Genomic DNA, 22,080 nt, shown 5'->3' on the forward strand with positions numbered 1-22,080 from the left:
GAATTTGGATCTACGAAAACTGTAATTTTAGAAGAAAACCCATCATTTGTCTATAGTGCTGAAGTTTTGGGTCAATTTTAGAGTACAGTTTTGCACCAACTGAGAATTGATGAGGATGGATCCCTTTTTCTTGCATTGGCAACAGCTTGATGAAGGCTTAATGTTAAATACAACAGGAGGAATGAGTACACCACAATTAAACTATTACTCTTGGCTTTAATCTGTCACATGTTATAAGATTCCTCCCTTGAGGTGAAATAATGCATAAACAATGTGATGGTTATTTTATTTATTACATTCAGCAGTATCCATTTTCAATGTCTGTGCATCTTAATCCATTGGTTAGTTTTAAAGCTCTAAACATCGGTTAACATTTCTTTTCTATGACATCATTAAGAGAAGTTGTTGAGTGGTGCTTTCATTTATTGATCATGTTATATAATAGCTCTTTCCTGACTGTGTATTTGATTTGGTCAGTGTACCTAAAAGATTATAACATTTTGTTGACTAACTAAAGAAGCATCTATTTTTCCCATGTGAGTGCTGGAGTGTTTTTTTTTTTTTTTGCATTAACACTTTTGGATTACAAGGAGTTTAATCTGGAAATAATTCTGATACAAAATAAGGTTATATAGTGATGAGCTCAAATACTTTTTCCTGAAAGCCACCATGGATCGATATCTATTCACACTGCAGTGGTCAATTGATGAAAATGTTGTAAAGCTTCAGTAAAACATGAATTCATGACACTGACATCACATTTCACTGGACATCTCAGGATGTGAGCTACGGATAAAAAAACAGATATCTTCTTTTCATTGCATTGAATTTGACAGGAAGAGGAGGATGAAGCCTGAAATCAAGGTCTGTCAAAAAAGAAGACAACAGCAGCTGTCAAACTGTGAATGACAGAAATCCACAGCGTGTTCGTCTTTGTTATGCTGCATTGTAAAAAGAAAAATAAGATGTAAGCCAACAAGGATATTTAAAAAGTGTGGATGATAATTATTTACAACACCACTGAGTCAGTAAAGGTGACACAAAGAAGGATGTGTTTTTACAGAAAAGGTATGTTCCTTTTTAAACTCAGGACATGACATGGGGATGAAAAGAAAAGACAAAACCCATATCATTTAGTTTGAAATAAGACCTGTTAATATAATCCCTTGTTACCTGCATTAAAACCTAAAATGGTGAGGGATATGAACAATCTTTAAGACACCAGCTATGATGAATTTGGGTAATGTGAATTCTGCTATGGACAGAGATTCAGTCATTATACACTTGGAAAAGAATCAAGAAAATCTTACCATGAAACTCTTGGATTTTTTGGTGGTGTCAATGTTGGCGCCCCCTGTTGACAAAGTTGGACTCACTGATCTCTTTGATGAGTTTGTCTTGTGTAGGCTATATGAGTAACTATTTTCTGACAGAAATCACAGCCTTCCTAATTCAAATGTTTAACATGAAACTGAAAAGAAGTGAGATAGAAATATTTTTTAAAAGCAGATAGGTCATACAGAGACGTCAGTTTTAATTTCAGGCTGTTTCATACAAGCAAAACACTCCTCACAGGAATTTAAAATGAGTTTGAGCCGAGCTTGTGCTAGTATTCATGGTCAAGATTAATTAAGATTGTAAATGGTAGTATGAAAAAAGGTTACAGGCTGGTTAATAATGTGCCAGCACACAACAAAATAAGGGTTTATATGAAACTACATCAAGCAAGTCTAGACTCCTTTGAAACAAACTCAGTTACCTGTTTGTTTATCTTCACTTTTTCCAAAACTATTTCAAAACTTGAGAATTTATTGATTTTTTTTGGTCAATGTGTGTAATTGGTTTACAAGGAAATTCTATTTGCACTTGGATAATAGTAGCAATAGTTCACACTACACCAGGGTTTTGGTCTGTAAATAAAGATCAAATCAGAGTTCACAATATTGTTACAGCTGTATATTATTATCTCACCTTACATCAGTATCTTCAATAACAATACTTATTGCACTCCATTAGTTAACAAACAATTAGGTCCCACCGAGATTTGAACTCGGATCGCTGGATTCAGAGTCCAGAGTGCTAACCATTACACCATGGAACCGTATGGATCCCCAGCGAATAAAAATTCAATACACTGGCAGTCTAATTATATACATAATTTAACCGATTTTTAAAAATGGTGATGTTCTCATAGGTTGTCTAAAACATGTCGCCTTCCACCGAAATAGTTTGCCTACTCACTTTTAAGCGGTCATCACGTCTGCCTCTCTCACACGTGGGCTTCTTGTCTGCCACCTGGTGGCCGATGGGGGAATAGCGGTGGTGACTAAGAGGATAGTCTACAGCAGGCCATAGTTTTAAACTCAACTATAAACACTTGGATAAGCAAGCAATTGATGAGTTTAAATAACCCTTTGACAAAATGTTTTTGCAAACAGTAGGTCTAGACTGTTTATAAATAGGACTATGTTTATTCATTAGTAGACATTTTAAAGACTGAGATTTGATTCTATTTTTGTGGAGTTGATTTGTGTGGAGCTATGTGCTTTAAGGCGCTGTTGTAAACACAGAGGTGAAAGTGATGCGACAGTCTGGGATGAATACTGATTATGCATTAAGAATGGCTAAGTAAAGATCTGGTCTCTGGTCTGATGGATTCTCACAGTTCCTGAAGCTGAACGTGACCACAATAAAGATCTGCAGCTGAGCTCTGCTCACCCACAGCACAGTGCAGTCAAATGATACATGCCTCAATAAAAGCCCTTTAACAAGGATAGCTGATTGAAGTCCTGAAGACAGTGATTCATTGGGACAATACAATCTTTAACAGAAGTACTCAGTCATGTGTCACTTATTTTGAAGTTGTTTTGAAAATGTTTTATGGTCACTTAATTTTTCAGCCCCCCCATGGCTGTGGTGTCAGACTGAATTAAAAGTGACAGGTATTCAGCAGCAGGGGGGGTCAGCATGCAGGTGCAGCCTCGTGAGAATAAACCTGAGGTGCAGCTCTGTCATAGCATTTCGAGGTGGAGTTCTTTTTTCCAGTGGTAGATTGAGCTGAAAGATAGAGCTGACATAGAGAGTTTAGCAGACATGATTATGCCTGAGGCCTGCACTATAAAGGTGAAAGTCCCCACAGCATTATTTAAGAACATTTTAATAACCTGCCCGTATACAGTCTTAATTTAAGTGAATACATGTTCTAGAGTATATGCAATGCGTTGCACTTAGTCTGCATGAACCCAACTTCAACCCAGGTGTGATCACAACTAAGTTATGATGGACTACAGATGTGGACAGATGTGGATGTGTCAGCGAATCCATCTTCTGTGAGTTTAGGGAAACCTTTCATATAAACACAAAAATACATAAAAAAATATCTCCCATCTTTAAAAATATTCAAGTATACCCAAAAAGTTGTGTATTTACATTATCAATATAGTTCACTGTAAAACAAACAATACATCCTTTTAGTTAAAGTTTACACATAATTGCAGATGTACCGGTACTTTTTATAGATTTGCTTGAATTGCCCTCTGGGGACAAATACGTTTTCTTTTTAAATTGAAAACTGCACCGAAAGTAATACTTTTAGAAGTCCTGCGTCACAGGAATATGATAAAAAAGAGACAAAACAATTTAAGAAGAAAAAGCCACAGTTATGAATTATGTAGGATATATTCTTCCAGTGACATCTGACTATAATTTAATAATGAGGATAAATTAGGGGAAATACTTCATATACAGGTGCATGAAAAAAGGAAAGAGATACGTTTCTCATATTTATTTTCATCTTCAGTAAAACTGTTGTCATACATAAAACGGTCTGAAGCTCTGCATCTAATAAACATATATGCAGTTGTTTGAAATGAACATTTTTAGAAAATCACAGATTTTACAAAAACTTGCAAACCTGTGAGGAGATTTTCACCTTTAATGAATCTGAAATATGACAAACAAGAATATTACGAGTCTATTCTTTTTTTCTCCCCCGTAGACTCAGGACAACGTGGGTATTTTGTAACGAAAGCAGAAGCAGGTCAGAGGATTGCGAGCACAACACACTGTAATAACATTTGATATTTGTTCAAGTAAAATCCTTCATCGCAGCATCAAACATTTTGTGTTCTTTTTACGAGTCAGTGACGTGACTGAAACAGGTTTTGATGGCAGAATAGGTTTTTAATTTATAACTTATTTACCAAAACAACAAGCAGCATTGATATGACAGCAAAACCTTCCTAAGAAGAAAAAGTCACATAAATATGATCCACTGTCACCACATTAGTCAAAGATGGCTAAATGTCCTGCACTGATGAAACATTGTTGTCCGGGCATCGATTGTCAACATGTTATTGCTTCTACAGAGGGTGAAATGGAATTCACATAGTGAATGAATAAATTTTATTTTATATATAAATAAGTTAGCCTGGAACAAACAGAAACTATTTGAGAATTTGACTTTTTACATATACTTAAATGCTTCACGGGGAATTTGTGGTGTTTGAACTGCTCAGATGAAACCTTGTTTTCATTTTACAATCTGACATCAAGAGTGAGAGAGGACATCTTAAATAACTTCAAAAATGGTTCACAAAATGACACTGATCATCTCACAAGAAGAGAAATTGTGTTATCTACATCAGTGGGTATCCATTATCTGATCATGCTTATCTTTTTTTTTAAATTCTAGAGTCACACTGATAGAAAAGTCACCATCACTTATATAAATGAATAAATAAAGCTTTATAAATACCAAACATAAAAGGTCAAAGCAATCCCTTCTCAACACCCAGTACTTCAAAACGGAAACTAAGACATTTGCAAGATAAAAAGCTTTCACATAGAAAACAAACACAAGATTAATCACCTCATCAGTGTGGGCAAAAGTCTTAAGACCTAAACTGCTTGAGTGTCTCATAGTGATGCAATAACGCATGAACACTGGTAACCAAAAAGCATCTGCAGATACATCAGGCCTTGTTAACACTTAAAAGAAGCTACACACAGGAATCAGCAAAGTCATAACTGTGTGTGATCATGACTGGATAACAGTGCTTAAAGGACCATTACAATATTTTAAAACGTGTCCATGCTTTATCAGACTTTTTCCCTTTTTCCATGTTTAAGTTCTGGAAAAAAGGTTGCCTACATTTGTGTGACCTTTCTGTTACTTCAGAGTAGAAGGTCATCGTCGGCTGTTTTGTGATCTGCAGCTGCTGCACACAGAGAAGAGTCAAACACTCTTGTGTCTTTCTAGGTAAAACCTCACTTATTTCAAATGATCAAGTGTGCCATACGGTCCTCCCTGTGGAGAAAATCTTTTCTGTGTATGGGGACATTATAAACAGTCGGTTGCCCTTGAACAGTGAACCGATATCATGAGTTAAAAATGAGCGTGATGATCGCTCTCTCCCTGTAAATAATCTGTCCAAACAATCCCTGTATATGCTGCTCATCTGGAATAACCGTGTTCGACTTGAGGAAGTTCATAAAGAGTCCGGACAGCAGTTTGAGTGATCAGTTTTTATAAGAAAATAAAACAGATGGACGGTCGCTGGTGTGTGGGACACTCTTTCCTCCACCCTCCCTCCATCAGGACCACAGAAAGAGTGCGAGTGAGGGAGCCAAAGTGTGGAGGCTGTCCCTCCATCTCGACTTCTCAGTATCTAATAGAACACACACGGAGACAGAGGGAGGGCCGTCGCTTTAACGTTTTCTGAAAGTTGCTTTGATGCCGGACAGGCGGACAGAGGGTGTGTGTGTGTGTGTGTGTGTGTGTGTGTGTCCATCTAGAGCAGGGAACTGGGGCTTTCTGGGGGTGGTGGAGGTGTGTGTGTGGGGCTGTGACGCATTGGGAGGATGTCGTAGTGACCGGGGATGTGGCTGCTGCGGGGAAGGTCATAGGGGCTCTGAGAAAAGCCAGTGGCCATTCCATTGGGTCCCTGCAGGACGCTAACCGCTGGCTCTGTGAGAGTTTGGGAAATACGAAAGGAGACAAGTAGGAGAGGAAGGAGAGAAAGTGGAGAAAAGGGTCAAAAGAAGAAAGGAGAGGTGCATGCAACAATGAGGAAGCTCACATGTCCTCCTATCCAGCTTACACAGTCTGCACAAGCTCACGGGGGAGCTGCAGGACCCTGCTGAGCTCCACTCACTTGAACAACAACGCACTCACCCACATCATAGACATTCCTGCTGGCGCTGCCCAGGAGGGTGGCAGTGCCTCCAAAGGGCACCTCGCGGTGGGAGGGGGACTTCATTTCAACATAGCTGCTCTCTGTGTGCTTGCAGGTCAGCCCTGGTGGGTCTCTAATGGTAGCATACGGATTCTCACTATTCAGGGAGCAGACACTGTTGCTGCACATGGAGGCCTTGATGTAGTCTGTAGTAGCCACGAGACATGGACGGACAAGGATGATAATATGGTCACTTACATAGCAGAAGCATTAACGCGACAATCTTCAATCTAAATTGGCACTACAACCTGGTGGGACAGAAATAGAGAGAGAGAGACAGGAAATCTGGAGGGAGAGTTGGAAATGACATGCACCAGACAGCGTCAGGATTTGGAATCTGTGACCAGTGGAACAAGGAGTATAAAACCACTGCAGATGAGGCGCCTGCTCTACCAGCTTTACAGGCACCTCAACACTTGTACTTCTTTTGTATCTGACAGGTGACTAATGGAGGTGTATAGTAATCTGAGTACAAAGGGGAGAGAGCGGAAGGCTTATCTCATCCATAACAGCCTCATCAGTCTGATAAGAGGGCTCATTAGAGACCGCAGCAGAGCTCCTTCAGACCGCTCTTCACACCCCTGGGTCCCTCACATTCACCAGCGACTGCACAGTGTGGGAGACTAAATGACGTATTGGGCACCGAGCCACAGAGAACAATTACCTTTCGGAACAAAAACCTCAACCCACCATGATCCGGTCCAAAGTGTTCAGATTTTTTATATAAATCAGAGAAAATATAAGGATTTTTAGGTCAGAGAAATCCAAGTCTCAGAGGGGAATAGAAACCAAGAGGGGAAACTCCAACGTGGGTTGTTGAGCATGAAGGGATTTTGTAATATTGATAGTGGTGAAGCTGAACAGGATTCTACATGCAGCATAGAAACACATGTGCCATCACTGTTCAATAACAGCATCAATTATTTACCTTTTCTGGAGCCTCTCTGTGTCTGTGTCTCCCCTTGTTGAACATCTGTAACAAACCAAATTAAACAACTCTTATGGACCCTCTCATACTGTATGTAACGATTAACAAAAATATCTCAGTGAAGTCTAACTCAAATGCCATTTTCTGAGATCCTATCAAAGCTTTCACATTCTGAGAGTCACAAGCTTATAAAATCAACAATATTTATACTGGGACATTTGCTAGACGACAACACGCGATGAGGAGAAGAAAGTAGCCGTCCGAGCCACCTCAGCTGACTCCTGTCGATGTGGTAGAGAAGCGGCTCTACTCCGAGTTCATCCCTTGTGGCCGAGCTCCTCACTCTATCTCTAAGGCTGCGCCCAGCCACCCTACGGAGGAAGCCTATTTCGTCGTGACCCAAAGCTTGTGACCATAGGTGAGGGGAGGAACAAAGAGGGTCGGAATAAAAATCGAGAGCCTCGCCTTTCGGCTTAACTCCTTCTTCACCACGACGGACCAATACAGTGACCGCATGACCTGCGCACGTCTGTCGTTCTCCAGCTCCCTCCTCCCCCCAATCGTGAACAAGACCCCGAGATACTCCTCCACCGGAGGCAAGGACTCCCCACCGACCCGATATAAGTATTACTTAACTCAAGGTAAGTAATACTAATATTTTGCCAGCAACCATGCCTGCAATGAGAGCCTGTTATGTAAGGGAAGGGAGCGGGCCTTGTCTTGTCAGAGCATTGCCAAACACAGCCAGGCTAAATGTTCATATGACAGTTATTGGGTGCCCTGTTGTTGACACATACATTAAGAAACACAACTAAATTAAAACAGACAATGTTACAAATGATGCATTTAATGTTAATGTACTGCTACACATACGAGAAGGAGGCTATTTGAACCAGAGATTTAGGCTTTTATGAGCATTATTTCAGTCACTCTTAATTTTCTATAATTCACGAACTAATAGTGCTGTATCTGACCTAATGTAAACTATCTTACAGCAATGCACCACATGAGGAAGTGAAAGAGGACTAACGAGCCCACAGTGAATACCTTTTCACCTCTGCACGGCTGCTTCCTCTGCACCCACACCCCCCAGCATATCTGATCACAACCAGAGCAAAGGTTATATCTAACAAGAAACCCTTGGTTCATCTTCATTCACAGCAGGGTGGCTGTGTCAGGGCCGGTGCCTATATGAGGTTTGAACTAACCACACATGTGACTTTGCCCTTGAAATCACAGATCCGCAATATCCCACAAGAAAAAAAAAAAAAAAAAATAGTGGAAGGACAAATAAATACTGACCTATCTCATTGAGGTTGCAGTAGGCTCTCCATTCTGAGCCGTTTCTGTTCTTCAGGGTGCTCGACTGTGAGACAAAGAGCACAGTCTTGTGTTGCTTTTACTGTTGTATTTAAATCATGTAAAACACAAAACAAATGGAGAGTAGCCATACTTTGAGGGTCAGAGTGCCGTCCAGGTTGCTGGAGATGGTTGAGACCACGTTACACTGGGCCACGGTGTGATAACTGGGGTTGGAGAAGCACTGACCACTACTATTGATAGTGCTGCCTGCGCTCTGATTGACCTCTGCAGCACTGGTTCTCATTGCTGCAGTGCTGCCACACTCTGAGGGTTTAAAAAGCACATTATGTTAAAGAAGCATTTTGTACTTTTTTCTTATAGCTTTAAAGAATCAATGGGCAGGAATAGACGCATCCATTATCGAACATAAACGGCCACTACGACTTTATTTGGGACTGGAACCCAAACTGTTTCATGGTTTTGCATGAAAAATCCCTATCTAGCTATCCCTTCTCTTAACCTTGACAATATTTCTTAAGAAATGAAGGACAGAGAGGACATGTGATCTTTCTCACATGCACCTCTCCTCTCTTCTTTTGACCCTTTACTCCACTTTCTCACCTTCCTCTCCTACTTTTGTCCTTTCGTATTTCCCAAACTCTCACGGAGCCAGAGGTACACATCCTGCAGAGACCCAATGGAATGGCCATCGGCCTCTTACAGAGCCCCTATGACCTTCCTCGCACACTTTGTCAATAGAAAGTTCATGTAGTCTTTAAAATATCTCACCTGACAGAGAGTAGTCGGTTATGTGCATGGCCTGTGTATAGGAAACACTGGGCTGGATCTCATGGCCTTTGTCCCGCTGCCTCTGTCTGTACCAAACAAACAGACTAAGCATGGCCATGATGATGAGAAGGAGGAAGATGATGCCCATGACGGCCCCTGCAGACTGACGTTCCGAGCCTCGCGCTGGGCTAATCTTTGTGTACGGGTTTAGCTCCTCCATCATCAGAGCTGCTATAGAGAACACACACAGAGTGGGCTTGTTTAAACACAGTGCACACACCTGTAATGGAATGATGATACAGAGGAGAGCCTCGATCATCCCGGTCACCTCTCACCTTGATCGCAGCGGATGCCTTTGTATCCGGGGCTGCAGTAGCATGTTCCGGTCACATAGTCACAGGTAGCATTGTTCAGGCACTCACAAAGCTGCTGGCAACCATATCCAAATGTACCAGCAGGACACTCTGCATGGAAGAGAGGTGCATTACTACATCCATCAAAATTAAAGCACTTAGAGAGTGGGAGCCAAAGTGTTTATACAACACACACACACACATGTACAACCGCACTCATCCACTGGGTAATTTTGTTTAAAACTAAAATGTGCCGGTCCTACTCAACTCTGCTCGCAGCTCGTCCCAATGAAGCCTGTTCGACAAGCGCACTGGCCACTGATGTGGTCACAGTCTGCACCGTTTTGGCAGCGACAGACTTCAGAGCAGTCCCTGCCATAGAAGCCTGAAGGACAGCCTGGGACAGAGATGTATAAAATGTTGGAAAAGGAGGGGGGAGACAACATAAAGAGTCAAGGTTGTATTGCAGGGGAACAGGGAAATCAATAGCATTCAATGTCTCCGCAGCATACTCAATAAGGGAAAATGTGGAAGAATGGAAATGAAACGTTTCCTGAGCTGCAGAACATCTGCTCATGATGTTAAAATAACATAAGAGGTGGAAATACAGAACATTGAAAATGGAGATAGGAATAATAAATCTGTGAAAATGGGGGAAAGCTGCTGAAGACAAAGGCCATTTTATGCAAAAGAGCATGACACCACAAAAAGGACTGAGTCAACCCCTCAGGGGGAAAGATAATGGGATTCAAATTGGTGGACTGATGTTGATGAACTGCAGTATCCCTCAGTGAATGACTGGAATGTATAATAAGCAAATTAATGAAGTGACCATTAGTCTTATTTGGATGATATTCCATAAAAATAAAAAAAAACTGTGAATGAAAAGCAGATATCACCCCGTTGTCTCTAAGAAAAAACATCTGCCACTCAATATCTGCTGCAGTTTTGCAGGCAAGCCAGTAGGTGTCACTGTGTGTCTGCTAACTGGATGGGAGAGACTCACGCTGTGTGCAGTAGAGTCCAGTCCAGCCGGGGCTGCACCTGCACTCCCCGTCATAGGCACTGCACTGGGCTCCATTGTGACAGTTACACGAGTTGAGACAATCGGGGCCCCAGTGCCCCGAGGGACAGGCTGCAGACGCCAGAGACACAGTCAGACTCATCGTCACACACTTTCAAACACAACATGTATGATTTGCATGCAAACATGGAGCTTATAACACAGGAGGAAAGATACATCCATACAAAGATAAGAGCTCACTGTTTCCTGACACAGGGTTTGCATACTGAAAAAATGCAATGTGATCTGGACTTAAAAAGCTCATACTGAACCAGACATTTGTGTCAGGTTGAATTACCGAAAGAATAGCTCTGTTAATGTTACATCCATCTGATCATAAGTTATTTATTCTTCAGGTAGTTAGGGCAATAAAAAACACAGAGATATCCCGTGGCAGGCTAGCTCAAAGCTCTTCTAATGATCTTTGGCCAACATTGCTGTAAATCAATGAGCATAATGTATTACAAGAATCATTCTAACAATCTGTTTTACATACGGCTGAGGGTGAGTATCTGAATGTGCAGGGTCATGAACATGAGTATGTGTATGAAGGTAAGAGTGACAGAGAAATTAAAGGTAGAGACAGGCAATGAGTGGGTGGAATCTGAGAAAATGAGAAAAGAAGTAGAGAAAAAAGTATACCCTGAGAGCAATCCTCTCCTATCCAACCAGGGAAGCACTGGCAGGAGCCATCGATGGGGTTGCAGGTGCCGTTGTTGGTACAGAGGCAGATCTCAGCGCAGGCCCTCCCAAACCTGCCACTAGAACACACTGCAAACCCAGAAACACAAAACATTATTCCACAAAACAACCCTAATCTGCATATTTTCACCTACATGCAAAGACGAGTAAAACGCATTAACATAATGACACCAAACTTGGACACATTAGAGTGAGTACACTCATACTGACAAACTCATTTCGTGAGAGGTTGTGTAAACACACTCCTCTAATGGATGATATTGTTCTATTTGAGTGGACATAAAGTGAACTGTTTAAACAAAAGGAGGAGTCAATCTCTGCCTCCAGTGGCACAACTGCCCCATTTCCACTCACAAGAGTAGAATGAGTGATGTGCCACAAATTAAAATAGACCATGTACACAGACCACTGTATACATTTTTTATGAAATTAATATTTAAATGCTCTCTGGCACTCCTCAATAAAAGATGTCATTTTCAATGAAACCTCCATTGTGTTTTCTTGTTGGGCTGCGAGACAAATTGAACCAAGGTGTTTCTAAGCACCAGGATCAGGGAGCTGCAGCAGCAGCAGATACATCAAAGACCCCACATAAAGAGAATAGCCCAGCGTCAGAAATATCAGATAAGGCGGCTGGCTGTGAAAGAGATGGGTCTGACTCATTTTCATGTGGGGTGATTTTAATGATTACATTTCAGATGGCTTTCCCCTCTTCTTGAGAGCTCTTTCAAGCTCCTTGAAGCAGGTTGTCATTAGGCCACGAGGTTGGCTCCCCCATACTGCCGCTCCTGGGGATTCAAGACTCAGCACACCGGGAGAGCTTCATTAAGCCGGGACTTTGTGTGCTGGACAGAAGACAAGTGAGGACGCCAACAGGGCTCAACAAGAGAAGAATGTTCATGTTGTCGGCCACCTTCGTCCTCTGAGGCCTAACGCCTGCTCAACAGTAATTATAGTCTGACAAATTAGGACTGGCTCTGCTTTTTTTCCACCTTTTTCCTCTCCCTTCAGCTAACATATTAAACTTTTATTTTGTAAGACATTGCTCAAAGCCATGAAAGAGAACTCAAACATTTCCCACTGTGTTTCAGTAATTTATTTCAAAAAAAGGTAAATTATTAGAAGTCGAATCTACAGTTCATTTGTGTGTCTTCCTCAACACAGCCATGGAGCTACGGCAACCACTGACACGACCAATATGATCACATCACTGTCACACATGGGTTGATATATGACAATCTGTTGGAGGATAAGAGGACATAAAACTAACTTATTACTTTGATATCTTCTTTTACAACTTATGTTCAGTAATGGTATCAAAACATATGTCTTAGTCAGGTGTCTGTACAACAATAATCGTCAACATATTTGTCCATCTAAAACGTGCATTATCTGAGAAAACTTTCCGAAAATTGATTTCTAAAAGTGAAAACAGCCGTATCGAACACATCTCAGCCTGAAATGAGGACCTGTACGGAAGCATCACACAGGCTGCAAACTTTTTTTTTTTCCTGCCAGCAAGATCCTCCTGTGTGATTCAAACAACGTCTTTGAAGCGAAGCACAAAGAAAAAGTCGCCTTGGTTGCCTTTAACTTAAATCTAACAAGACAAACAAAGGCATATTCATGTGTAGTTTCTTAGTGTATTTGTAAACAGGAATGTACATGTGGCTCTCTTCTAGGAGGGGGAAGAACACCAACAACTACTTACAACAACAACATATTATTTGTGTGAAATAAAATGCTCTCATCAAAAGTCCGGATCCTGTTGAAGGTTTGTTTTTTCCTACTTGGTCTGGAGTGACCCCTAACCCTTACCCTACCTCATGAGCTAGGGTTAGGGTTAGTATTATTATTACTATCATTATGTTATTCAAAGTTTCAGGGCTGAGATGCTAGTGGGAGAGGCAGCAGGTCAACCGTTGATCCTATTAGAGCTACTGAGCACAGCGAGGAAGGCACAGGTGAAAATATGCAAGTGCTGTGAAATGAGTTCTTTTTAGATACAAATTAACAGTTTTATTAGAAGGTATACTCAAGGTACAAGCATATACTGATTATTTTTGCTAGAATGTACTGTACTGCTTTTTATCTTTATATTTAAAAAAAATAATTCATGCAATTTCAAAACATCAAAATACTGATTTTCTACTGTCCAAACAAAATGTGAGAAAGTTTTCAGATGTAATCTGTGCTTCCCATTTCTAGTAGCAATGACTGAAGCTTCACAGTGAATACATCTTGTTGGAAGTGAAACCACATGAAAAGGTCAAAAAGGCCTGGAAGGCTACTTGCCTTGGTTGCACAGGGAGCCAGAGAAGCCGGACAGGCACTCACAGTGGCCCGTGACGTGATGGCACGGCCCGGTGCTGTGCACACACTGCGGGCACGACTGGCTGCAGCGGTGCCCGTAGAACCCAGGGGAGCAGACTGCAGAGCAGGATGGGAGAGGACAGGGAATCAGTCAACGGTATTAGATGGCACAAGATGTATACAATAATGAGCATGACAAGAGTGATCAAGGGGGTACAGTTAAATTAAGTCTGAGAGCCATAAAACGGCAGAGACAGCAGTGGGAGGGAGGAAGCAGAAAAGTCAGTCTTTATTGTAATCACTCCCATTTCATCTGCTGCCAGAGACTGAATAGTAAAAAAGTAGAGAGAATCATGAAATCTGTTTTATGTAGAGACTTGAGAGTAGCTTGATGATCTATAAATGTCAGGAAACACACAACTGTGTTAATAATGACGGTTTTATGGAAAGAATGGGGACCATAAAGAGACATTTAAAGTGGTAGAAAGGTAATTATACTAATATTTTAAACAACTTGCACAATCTGTGCAGCCCCGATAGGAGATTCCAACCTGTATATATAAAATACGATATTCTTTAGCTCAGGGAGAGCTTTAAAAAGCAAAGATATGTTTTCTTATTTTCATAGCCAGTGATTGGGGCTGATTCCTATTCAACTATCACAGTTCTCACGGGGAAAACTGATATTTCCAACATAAAAACCCCAAAGGGGATGGACAAAAAATAGCCTTGGTTGTTTTTGACAACCATGCAATGTTAAGTTTACCCAACTGGCTTTGAATGATACAAAGCAGCAGGTGTGATACACCTTTATGAGCCCCTTGAGAAGTATAATGTTCTAATTAAAGTTTCCACATGCAGGAAAAACAGCAAAACTGGAGTTATGAGGTTTTCACCTGATGAGAACATTATCTGTTTACACATTGAATTAGGAGGAGTAATGATTCTCTCTCTCTCTCTCTCTCTCTCTCACACACACACACACACACACACACACACACACACACTAACGCACACGGACACTTAGGTCTCTCAGCTCGCTCAAATTGATGTTTGCATGTTTGTGACTTTGAACTTCACTCCCAATCAGTGAGCTCATCACTCGAGTACAGCCACAGACAGAGCCCATTCAGAAGGCAGAGCTCACACTCCCAGCGAGCACACCCTCTGATGAGCCTCGGGCGAGGACTGTGAGTCTCCCACTGTGAGTTGGTTGTTGAGGATGGGGCGAGTGGGGCTGAGGAGTGTGTGTGGTGTTAGTCTGAAGGGGCTGCTGTAGGGGTACAGACGCTGTGATTAAGTGATAGCTGTGATGAAGGGTTCACACTTGAGCAGTTTTGACCGACAACTGAGTGCTTCCCCCTCAGCCAGCACAACCGCTCAACAAATCTTCAAACATCAAAGCAAGGTCAACACTGTGATGGAGAACCAGCACAGTTCTCTGTTCTTCACAGTTTTTCCGAAAGGGTTTCGACTGAGAGGTTTGTAGGGGACGGAAGAGGAGGGCTCACTTCTTTTGCAGGAGGTCCCTCTGTATCCAGGCGCACACACACACGTGCCGTCCTCTGGAGAGCAGGAGCCGCCATTCTGACAGGAGCAGCTGACCGAACAGTTGGGTCCCCAGTAGCCTTGTGAGCACACATTATCACAGTGGATTCCTGTAGAAACAGTACAATGACCAGTATTTAGGGAATGCAAACTAAAAGGAAAAGGCTGTTACATTCTAAACATCCTGCTATTTGTAAAAATCAAATCATCAAAGAACAGCGCACACGATGCCTGATTACAGTTGATCTGTGCAGAGCTATTCACCCAGCAAGAATCCTCAATTGATTTGAGTCCTAAATGAAGAAGCAGAGTTTTTTTTTCTTTTTTAGTTCAGCCCATCTTTTCAGAGTCTAATGCTCCTTTCAAAAATGTATTTTATTTTTGATCAGACTGAGGCATCCTGCCAGTGCTCTGTGTTGATTAACAGGGTTGCGTCTCCAGAGGGGCCCAGCTTGTCTCCCATTCTCTTTCAGCAGAGTTTGGGTAGAGCACAGAGCCCAAAAAGAAATGTGTGCAGGCTGCGACTGTGTGAAAATGTGACTGTGTGTTTGAGGCAGGTCCGACCAAACCTACATAGAATAGAGCGTACGTACAGGGCCCTCGCTGCGCATGTGAATACTTGAGCACATCTGACAAAGCACTGCGTTTCTCTAAGCCATGAATTCAAAAACCATTGGCCAAAATCTCTTGCTCTCTGCATACACTGCAAACACACACCGTTAAGAGTCCCTCACTCTCCATATAAACTCTGCAACCTCTCCAGTAGCAGCCCTTAGCTCGCAGTCTCATTTTAAATTTCCTTTGAGTGAGAATATCTAAGAATGGTGTGGCCATTAAAGCAGCACAAGAGCAGTACCTTTGAATTAAACCTGGACTAAACTCTGGGGACTAATGTTATACAGTAATCAGGCAGCCTTAGGGCTGGAATGAAGGTGTAAGGAGAGGAAATGTTAGTGCTGATGAGAAGGGGGCATGGTAGCACTGATTTAGTCAGAAGCCAAGCCATGGACTTCAAAAGGAGGGCAAGGCTTGTGCGAATGTGTTTGAGGTTCTGCTAGGCCAGGAAGAAAAAACCCTGCGACTGCCTTTACAGTCAGAAAAATGAATGCGGACAGAGCGTCACATTTTTCAGTCTAATGGTGACAAACAGAGGGGCTTTGGGTGCCTAGTGAGCGAGGAGAAGAAAGAGTGAGATGAGCCCGAGTTGAAGTCTCTTCAAAGGAAGCTTTTCGCGGAGAAGTGCCAGAGGTCTCACTGTCCAATTTGTACAGAGCGAGCTGAGCAAAGAAAAGCTCTCTCTCCCAGCGCATGTAAACACACACTCACATTACCTGCTCTATGACATGGAACTACTTCAGAAATAAAAAATGAGGGCTTCTTTAACAGGGACTAGCATCAGGTTTGTGGCCCCATCTCTTCTCTTTACATCTCTGTTGGCTGATGTCAGGCTTACGACAGTTCAGCAACAACAGTGTGGGTCAAAGACAACTTAGCCACTTACATGCACACACTCCTTGAGTCAAGCTTCTTGACAGTTTAAGAAAAACCCGAAGCAAGTTGAGAGCAAAGTAGGATGCCTAAGAAACTCTGGAGCCAGCATGCACAGATATGTGACAGTGTTTACAGCAAAAAACAAAACCAAAAAAAAAACTCCAGTGTTTCTGTAAATAAACATTTTGTTCCATCCTTGGCTCCCTCCTGTGATAAATCCCACATCTTCCTCTCTCTGGGTGCTTCATCCTTCAGAAAGTCCATTGATAAGCCTCTACGAGTTCGAGTTTGTGCGTGTGTATGTGTGTTTGTCTGGCCCACTGGGCTGCACGTTGCCCCCAGCCATGCACCCCTGTGACTCAATTATGGCTGACAGATGGTCCCGACCTGTGCAGGATTCAGAGCATGAGAGGCCCGTTTTGCCGCCTCCGTTCTAGCAGATAATAAAACCCACATTGTTTCCCAGAATAAATGCCCTGAGCTCAGGAGGCTGAATGGAGTGGGCTGCAGAGAGCCCACAGGCTTGACCTTTCCTGCTGAAATCTATTCCCTCTCTGACTGCACCTCTCCACCCGGGCTCAGAGAGCAGGTCCTCAGCTGGCCCCCCCCATTTGACATTCAGATGCAACGCCTCATTTTTGGAGCATAATGATTCCCACCATTGCTGTGACATTCACACATTCCTACCTTCACGTCTTTCCCTGTAAGTAAATGATTGAAATGACAAGAAACAAAAAGGCAAATGTATGTCCAAGTTTAAACTAAGAATTTGAGTCTACAGAGGATGGGAGTTCAGTCGCAGAGTCTGTACATCTAAGACTGAATCCCTGATGAATAAATACAGCAGTTAGTTCAATCAGATTTTACAACAACCTGGAACTTAAAAAAAAATCACAAGCGCCAAGATAAAAACATCATAGGCTGCGTTTGAGACTCATGAGACCATCCTGAGCCGATGATTTGATTCCGTCTCCAAATATTTATCTTGTGACTCACTTTGGATGTTGTGTATAACCAGTAATTGATGCAATATAAGCATGATTGCATACCAGCATCCAGTGTGTTAGCCAAGAGAATTCATTTACACACATTTCTCATTCACGCACCCCGCCGGCTCAGTAGCAAAACAAATTGAACATTTAATTAACAAAACACTGCTTAGACATTCTGTAAACATCCTGTAAAACACAAATCATGTTCGCCGGGGCATATTTTCCTGTTTTGGGAAAATAAGAATGTCTGACCAGCATTTGATGTCTCAGATTTTTAGCTCTTGACGAATACATGTAGTTTAGATGTAAGTGGATATTTCTTCCCCTGATGACAGCCTGCTCTGGTGTCAATACTGACCTGTCCAGCCGGGGTAGCAGCGGCAGTAGCCACTCACAGGATCACAGCCATCAGCATGGCTACAGTCACAGCGCTCACGACACTCCAAACCATAGGTGCCATCCTGACAACGATGACAAATTACTGTTACACACTTACAACTTTAAACATGAGCACTATCATTTGTTCAAGACCGACAAACAGTATATACCCCCCGCTCAGGGAAATAAAAAAGACTTACAAGGCAGGATTCGCCACAGTGCTCTCCCCTCCACCCAGGAGAACATGTGCAGGTACCATCCACAGGGTCACAGGCAGCGCCATTGGCACACAAGCATGTCTGGTTGCAGCCCAGACCCCATGTGCCACTGGAGCAGAGGATGGAGCAGTCCACACCTTGCCAGCCTGGAAAGAGAGAAAAGAGGCACACTGAGCTTTAACATTGACCTTTATTTTTCACCATACTATTCAACAAAACTAAACAATTAAAATAGAGTAGTAGTAGTAGTACAATTGTCTCCAACATTAAACCATCAGGATCAAAATTGTAGCTTCTGGTACAGTATTTACGTTCCATACTAAGAGCTCTAAATATATCAATATCTGTCTGCTCGTCCATCGTTGGGTTCTCCACTGTTATCCAGACTCAAATATCACAAAGACTGCATGGATAACATTTTCTGCAGAAATCCTTGCTTCCGAGACTCGAATAAATCTCATTATTGTGTCCTTAAGTGCCCTCAGCAGAGGATTTTTCTTACAAGTATTAGATGGATTACAAATGAATTCTACATTATTCTTGGTGTTGAGACTTTAATATGGCATTGCATTTTTTTAGAGGATTTATTTTTGGGCTTTTTTGTGCCTTTATTACAGGCATAAGATAGTAGACAGAGATGGAAATCAGGGAGAGAGAGTGGGGATTGAGATGCGGGAAAGGAGCCACAGGCTGGAGTTGAACCTGGGCTGCCTGTGTTGAGGACTATAGCCTCCATACACGGGGACACACGCACTAATGCGCCAGTATATCCTACGCTCGTCTGACCTGTTATTGCTATCTGTATCTAGGGTCCGCACAGAATTAGGCAGAATTGGACTCATACCATGAAAGCATTTATCATTGTTTACAGGAGGGAAACACCAGAGAGAGAATTTCAAAAGATTAGTGCGTCTTCAGTTTCTGTTTTTGTCAATAACTTTACTGAATTATGTCTCAAAAAAGCCTTAAAAAACTTTAACTTGAAAGTAACTTCTCCATGTTTTGCTTCATTTATTGTGTGTGTGGAATTATTTAAAAACAATGTCGAAGTATTATTCTTACATTTTCATGCACAGAATGCAAGAGAATTCAGAACATAAGTACTTTAGTGTGTGCATGCAAACGTGTGATTACATTGTACACAGAATGGTCAGAGTAGCAAATGTAACAATGTTAAGGAGTTGCTATGGATCTTTACATGAGTCACTTCACACTGTACCTTCCCTGCAGAAGCAGGAGCCGTCGACTGGGGAGCAGGACGCGTGATTGTGGCAGGAGCAGGTGGACATGCAGCTCGGTCCATGCAGACCAGGAGGACACATTGTGGCACAGTCCTCACCCTGACATAGAGAGAGAGAGAGAGAGAGAGAGAGAGAGAGAGGCAAAGAATGACCATTGAATAAAAGCTGACCCTGGTTGTCCTAAGATGGAATATTAGCAACAAGAAAGTTGCTAGAAAGATAGAGAGTACCCTGCGCTGGCCACACTGTATCTGTGTGCAGGATGGAACATGATAAAAAATGACAACAGCAGTTAAATATGTGCAGTAACTACACACACCTCATGGTGTTGCTGCTATTACAGGACCCTGTAAACTGATAATCCTAGCTTCCTCCCATGCGCTCCATATATATATTCTGATTGTGTTAGAAACACTTTGCTTTTTGAAATAATGCTTCACCTCATCAGCAGTCTCCACTTTTATACATGGAGACACTGGCAGGACTCAATGGACAGAGAGTCTGGACCCTTCACTATCCAACTCTGGTCATTTTTCAGACTAGACAGCTTCACTAAATAATTCTACCTAATAAAACTAGCGATTCCCACTGCTACAGATATTTGAATAGAATATTGTATTGTATTGTCCCAATGAAGCAGTGTGTATACAACTGCTGATGAGATTTATATCAGAGGAAGGCCATGAGTGGAAGTCAGAAGTACAAACAATATAAATATGAAACAAATAAACTGAAAAACAGGGGTTCATGTAAAATCCCAAAAATAAACTCCATGGTGAACTGGGTTAATAGAGAAACAGCAGGATCTCAGAGACATCCCTAACAGACTGCAGCAGACTCTCAATCTACTATTAATAAGTCCACCAGTGGGGGAAAAGCAGCCATGCTGCTGCAGTCTTTATCCCCTTACCTTTGCATTAGAGTCAACTATCTACTAAAGTACGTGGAATATACCCCGTCCCTGTCCTCTAAAGCCTGCGGTCATTAGAATCTCCCTGCTTTAAAGGCTGAGCACAGCCCACTTCCACTAGTCTCGCCCCTCTCTAAGCAGGAGATCACAGCTGGTCTGTGGATCCTCACGCCCTCTCTTCCAAAGCCAGCATTGAGTGACAGGTGACACAATGATTTAGAGTTCCAATTAGCGGCCCAGAGGAGTCCTGAGTGGCTTCTGCTTCGCTCACCAGAGCACTGGGGGACTGCTGGCTGCTCACTGCTCTCATTATCATTTTGAACCGAGTTTAAACAGGAGGCAGGAGGAGATGTGCCAATGGACGCCGGGGGCAGAACACACATCTTAAAACATCTCTCCTCCCTGTACACCACATGAAAGCGCCCGGCTGTGAATGAAATTTTTATCAATCGGTTGCAATAACCTTTGTTCTACTGAATATGACAGCATCAAGACTGCTAACAATAGCAGTTCAGTTACAGTTGTTAAGTGTGGAGAGAAGTTGGACCAGCCGGGGGGGAGGGTGGATGGGTAAGGGTGATTGGGGTGGGTTCAGCCTGTCTTCAGAGCAAAGGCAATTTACTGGTGACTGGACTCACGGATAAAATGTCATGCAGTCACAAATGACCACATGGATTTTCGCTGCATCCTTGGCTGCGTCAGACTCCACTTGGTTTCACCCTCATGGTGCAGAGACCGGTGGTTGGTCTCTTCTTGAGAGGGGAAAGGCAGCTCTCTCATTAGCCGACTGATTCATATTCCTTCTGAGCTGCGAAGGAAAGGAGTCTGTATGTGGAGAATCATTATTAATACACGGGCTGTCAGTCCATCGCACGAGAGCAGTAGGACCTTACTAACTACACAGCTGATGGAGGAAGCAACCAGACCTGAGCAATAGAGAGGCAGTCAGGTCGTCCTTGGCTGAGGCACTAAATTCATACCTACTGGTATCTTAATGTAATTGGAGAGCTTCTTTTCTCGCAAAGCCTCTCACTGACACAACATCGATCAACATGGTATCCATTGAGACTAGATGCAAATGGCATCACTAATTACCAATCAGTCCAACTCCTTAACAGTTCATCTAACTGCTGGATGAGTGACTGCAGTTTAAAATTCATGCAGCAAGACACAAAATGAACCCCTGAACCTTTTGATGAGGGTGGAAAGCCCTGAGAGAGAGGGAAATGATTTGTTTTCACCACCTACAAAAGCAGGCTGGAATCCATTTCGGATGCAGTATTATTTCAGATAGAGTGGTATCAACAGAATCTGTAGAAATTGTACACAGAGAGGAAATGTGACTGTGAGTGCATGCTGCAGATCGAGCAGGACAATGCCTGAAAAGGTAACATGTAATCACTTTGTCCCTGTCAAAAGAGCATGTCCAATTACCAGAGCTAAATCAAGCGTGCAGGCTCCGGCACTTTGCTCGGTTTGCCTCCTGACGGGAGTCCTGAACAAAGATACAGCAGGGAGGCTTAGTCCTATCAGCTGTCTCCAGGGAGAATGACTTCACTAGCAATCACACTTCTCATTGCCATCATTAACCATGTTTCAGAAAGCCAAAATGTATA

The 22,080-nt window shown here is 42.4% G+C and overlaps 1 protein-coding gene across 5 annotated transcripts in view; it reads right to left on the minus strand.

The window, feature by feature from the left end:
• Positions 1-3,677: 3,677 nt before the first annotated feature.
• The window catches only part of megf11 (multiple EGF-like-domains 11), an 85,100-nt gene continuing 66,697 nt past the window's right edge, over positions 3,678-22,080 (minus strand). For 2 of the 5 annotated variants that reach the window (XM_079346919.1, XM_079346917.1), the window contains 15 exons: positions 19,533-19,653; positions 18,296-18,459; positions 18,076-18,178; positions 15,198-15,344; positions 13,669-13,803; positions 11,314-11,442; positions 10,615-10,743; positions 9,877-10,005; positions 9,591-9,719; positions 9,256-9,486; positions 8,618-8,790; positions 8,467-8,530; positions 7,165-7,209; positions 6,176-6,382; positions 3,678-5,968 (listed from right to left, as the gene is read on the minus strand). In XM_079346919.1, the coding sequence (XP_079203045.1) occupies positions 5,793-5,968; positions 6,176-6,382; positions 7,165-7,209; positions 8,467-8,530; positions 8,618-8,790; positions 9,256-9,486; positions 9,591-9,719; positions 9,877-10,005; positions 10,615-10,743; positions 11,314-11,442; positions 13,669-13,803; positions 15,198-15,344; positions 18,076-18,178; positions 18,296-18,459; positions 19,533-19,653 (2,082 nt within the window). In that variant the 3' untranslated portion in view covers positions 3,678-5,792. The remainder of the gene's footprint in view (positions 5,969-6,175; positions 6,383-7,164; positions 7,210-8,466; positions 8,531-8,617; positions 8,791-9,255; positions 9,487-9,590; positions 9,720-9,876; positions 10,006-10,614; positions 10,744-11,313; positions 11,443-13,668; positions 13,804-15,197; positions 15,345-18,075; positions 18,179-18,295; positions 18,460-19,532; positions 19,654-22,080) is intronic. The other 3 variants (XM_079346918.1, XM_079346920.1, XM_079346921.1) reach the window with 3 other exon arrangements.

Source organism: Symphodus melops (assembly GCF_947650265.1).
Source record: "Symphodus melops genome assembly, chromosome: 6".
NCBI classification, from domain to species: domain Eukaryota; kingdom Metazoa; phylum Chordata; class Actinopteri; order Labriformes; family Labridae; genus Symphodus; species Symphodus melops.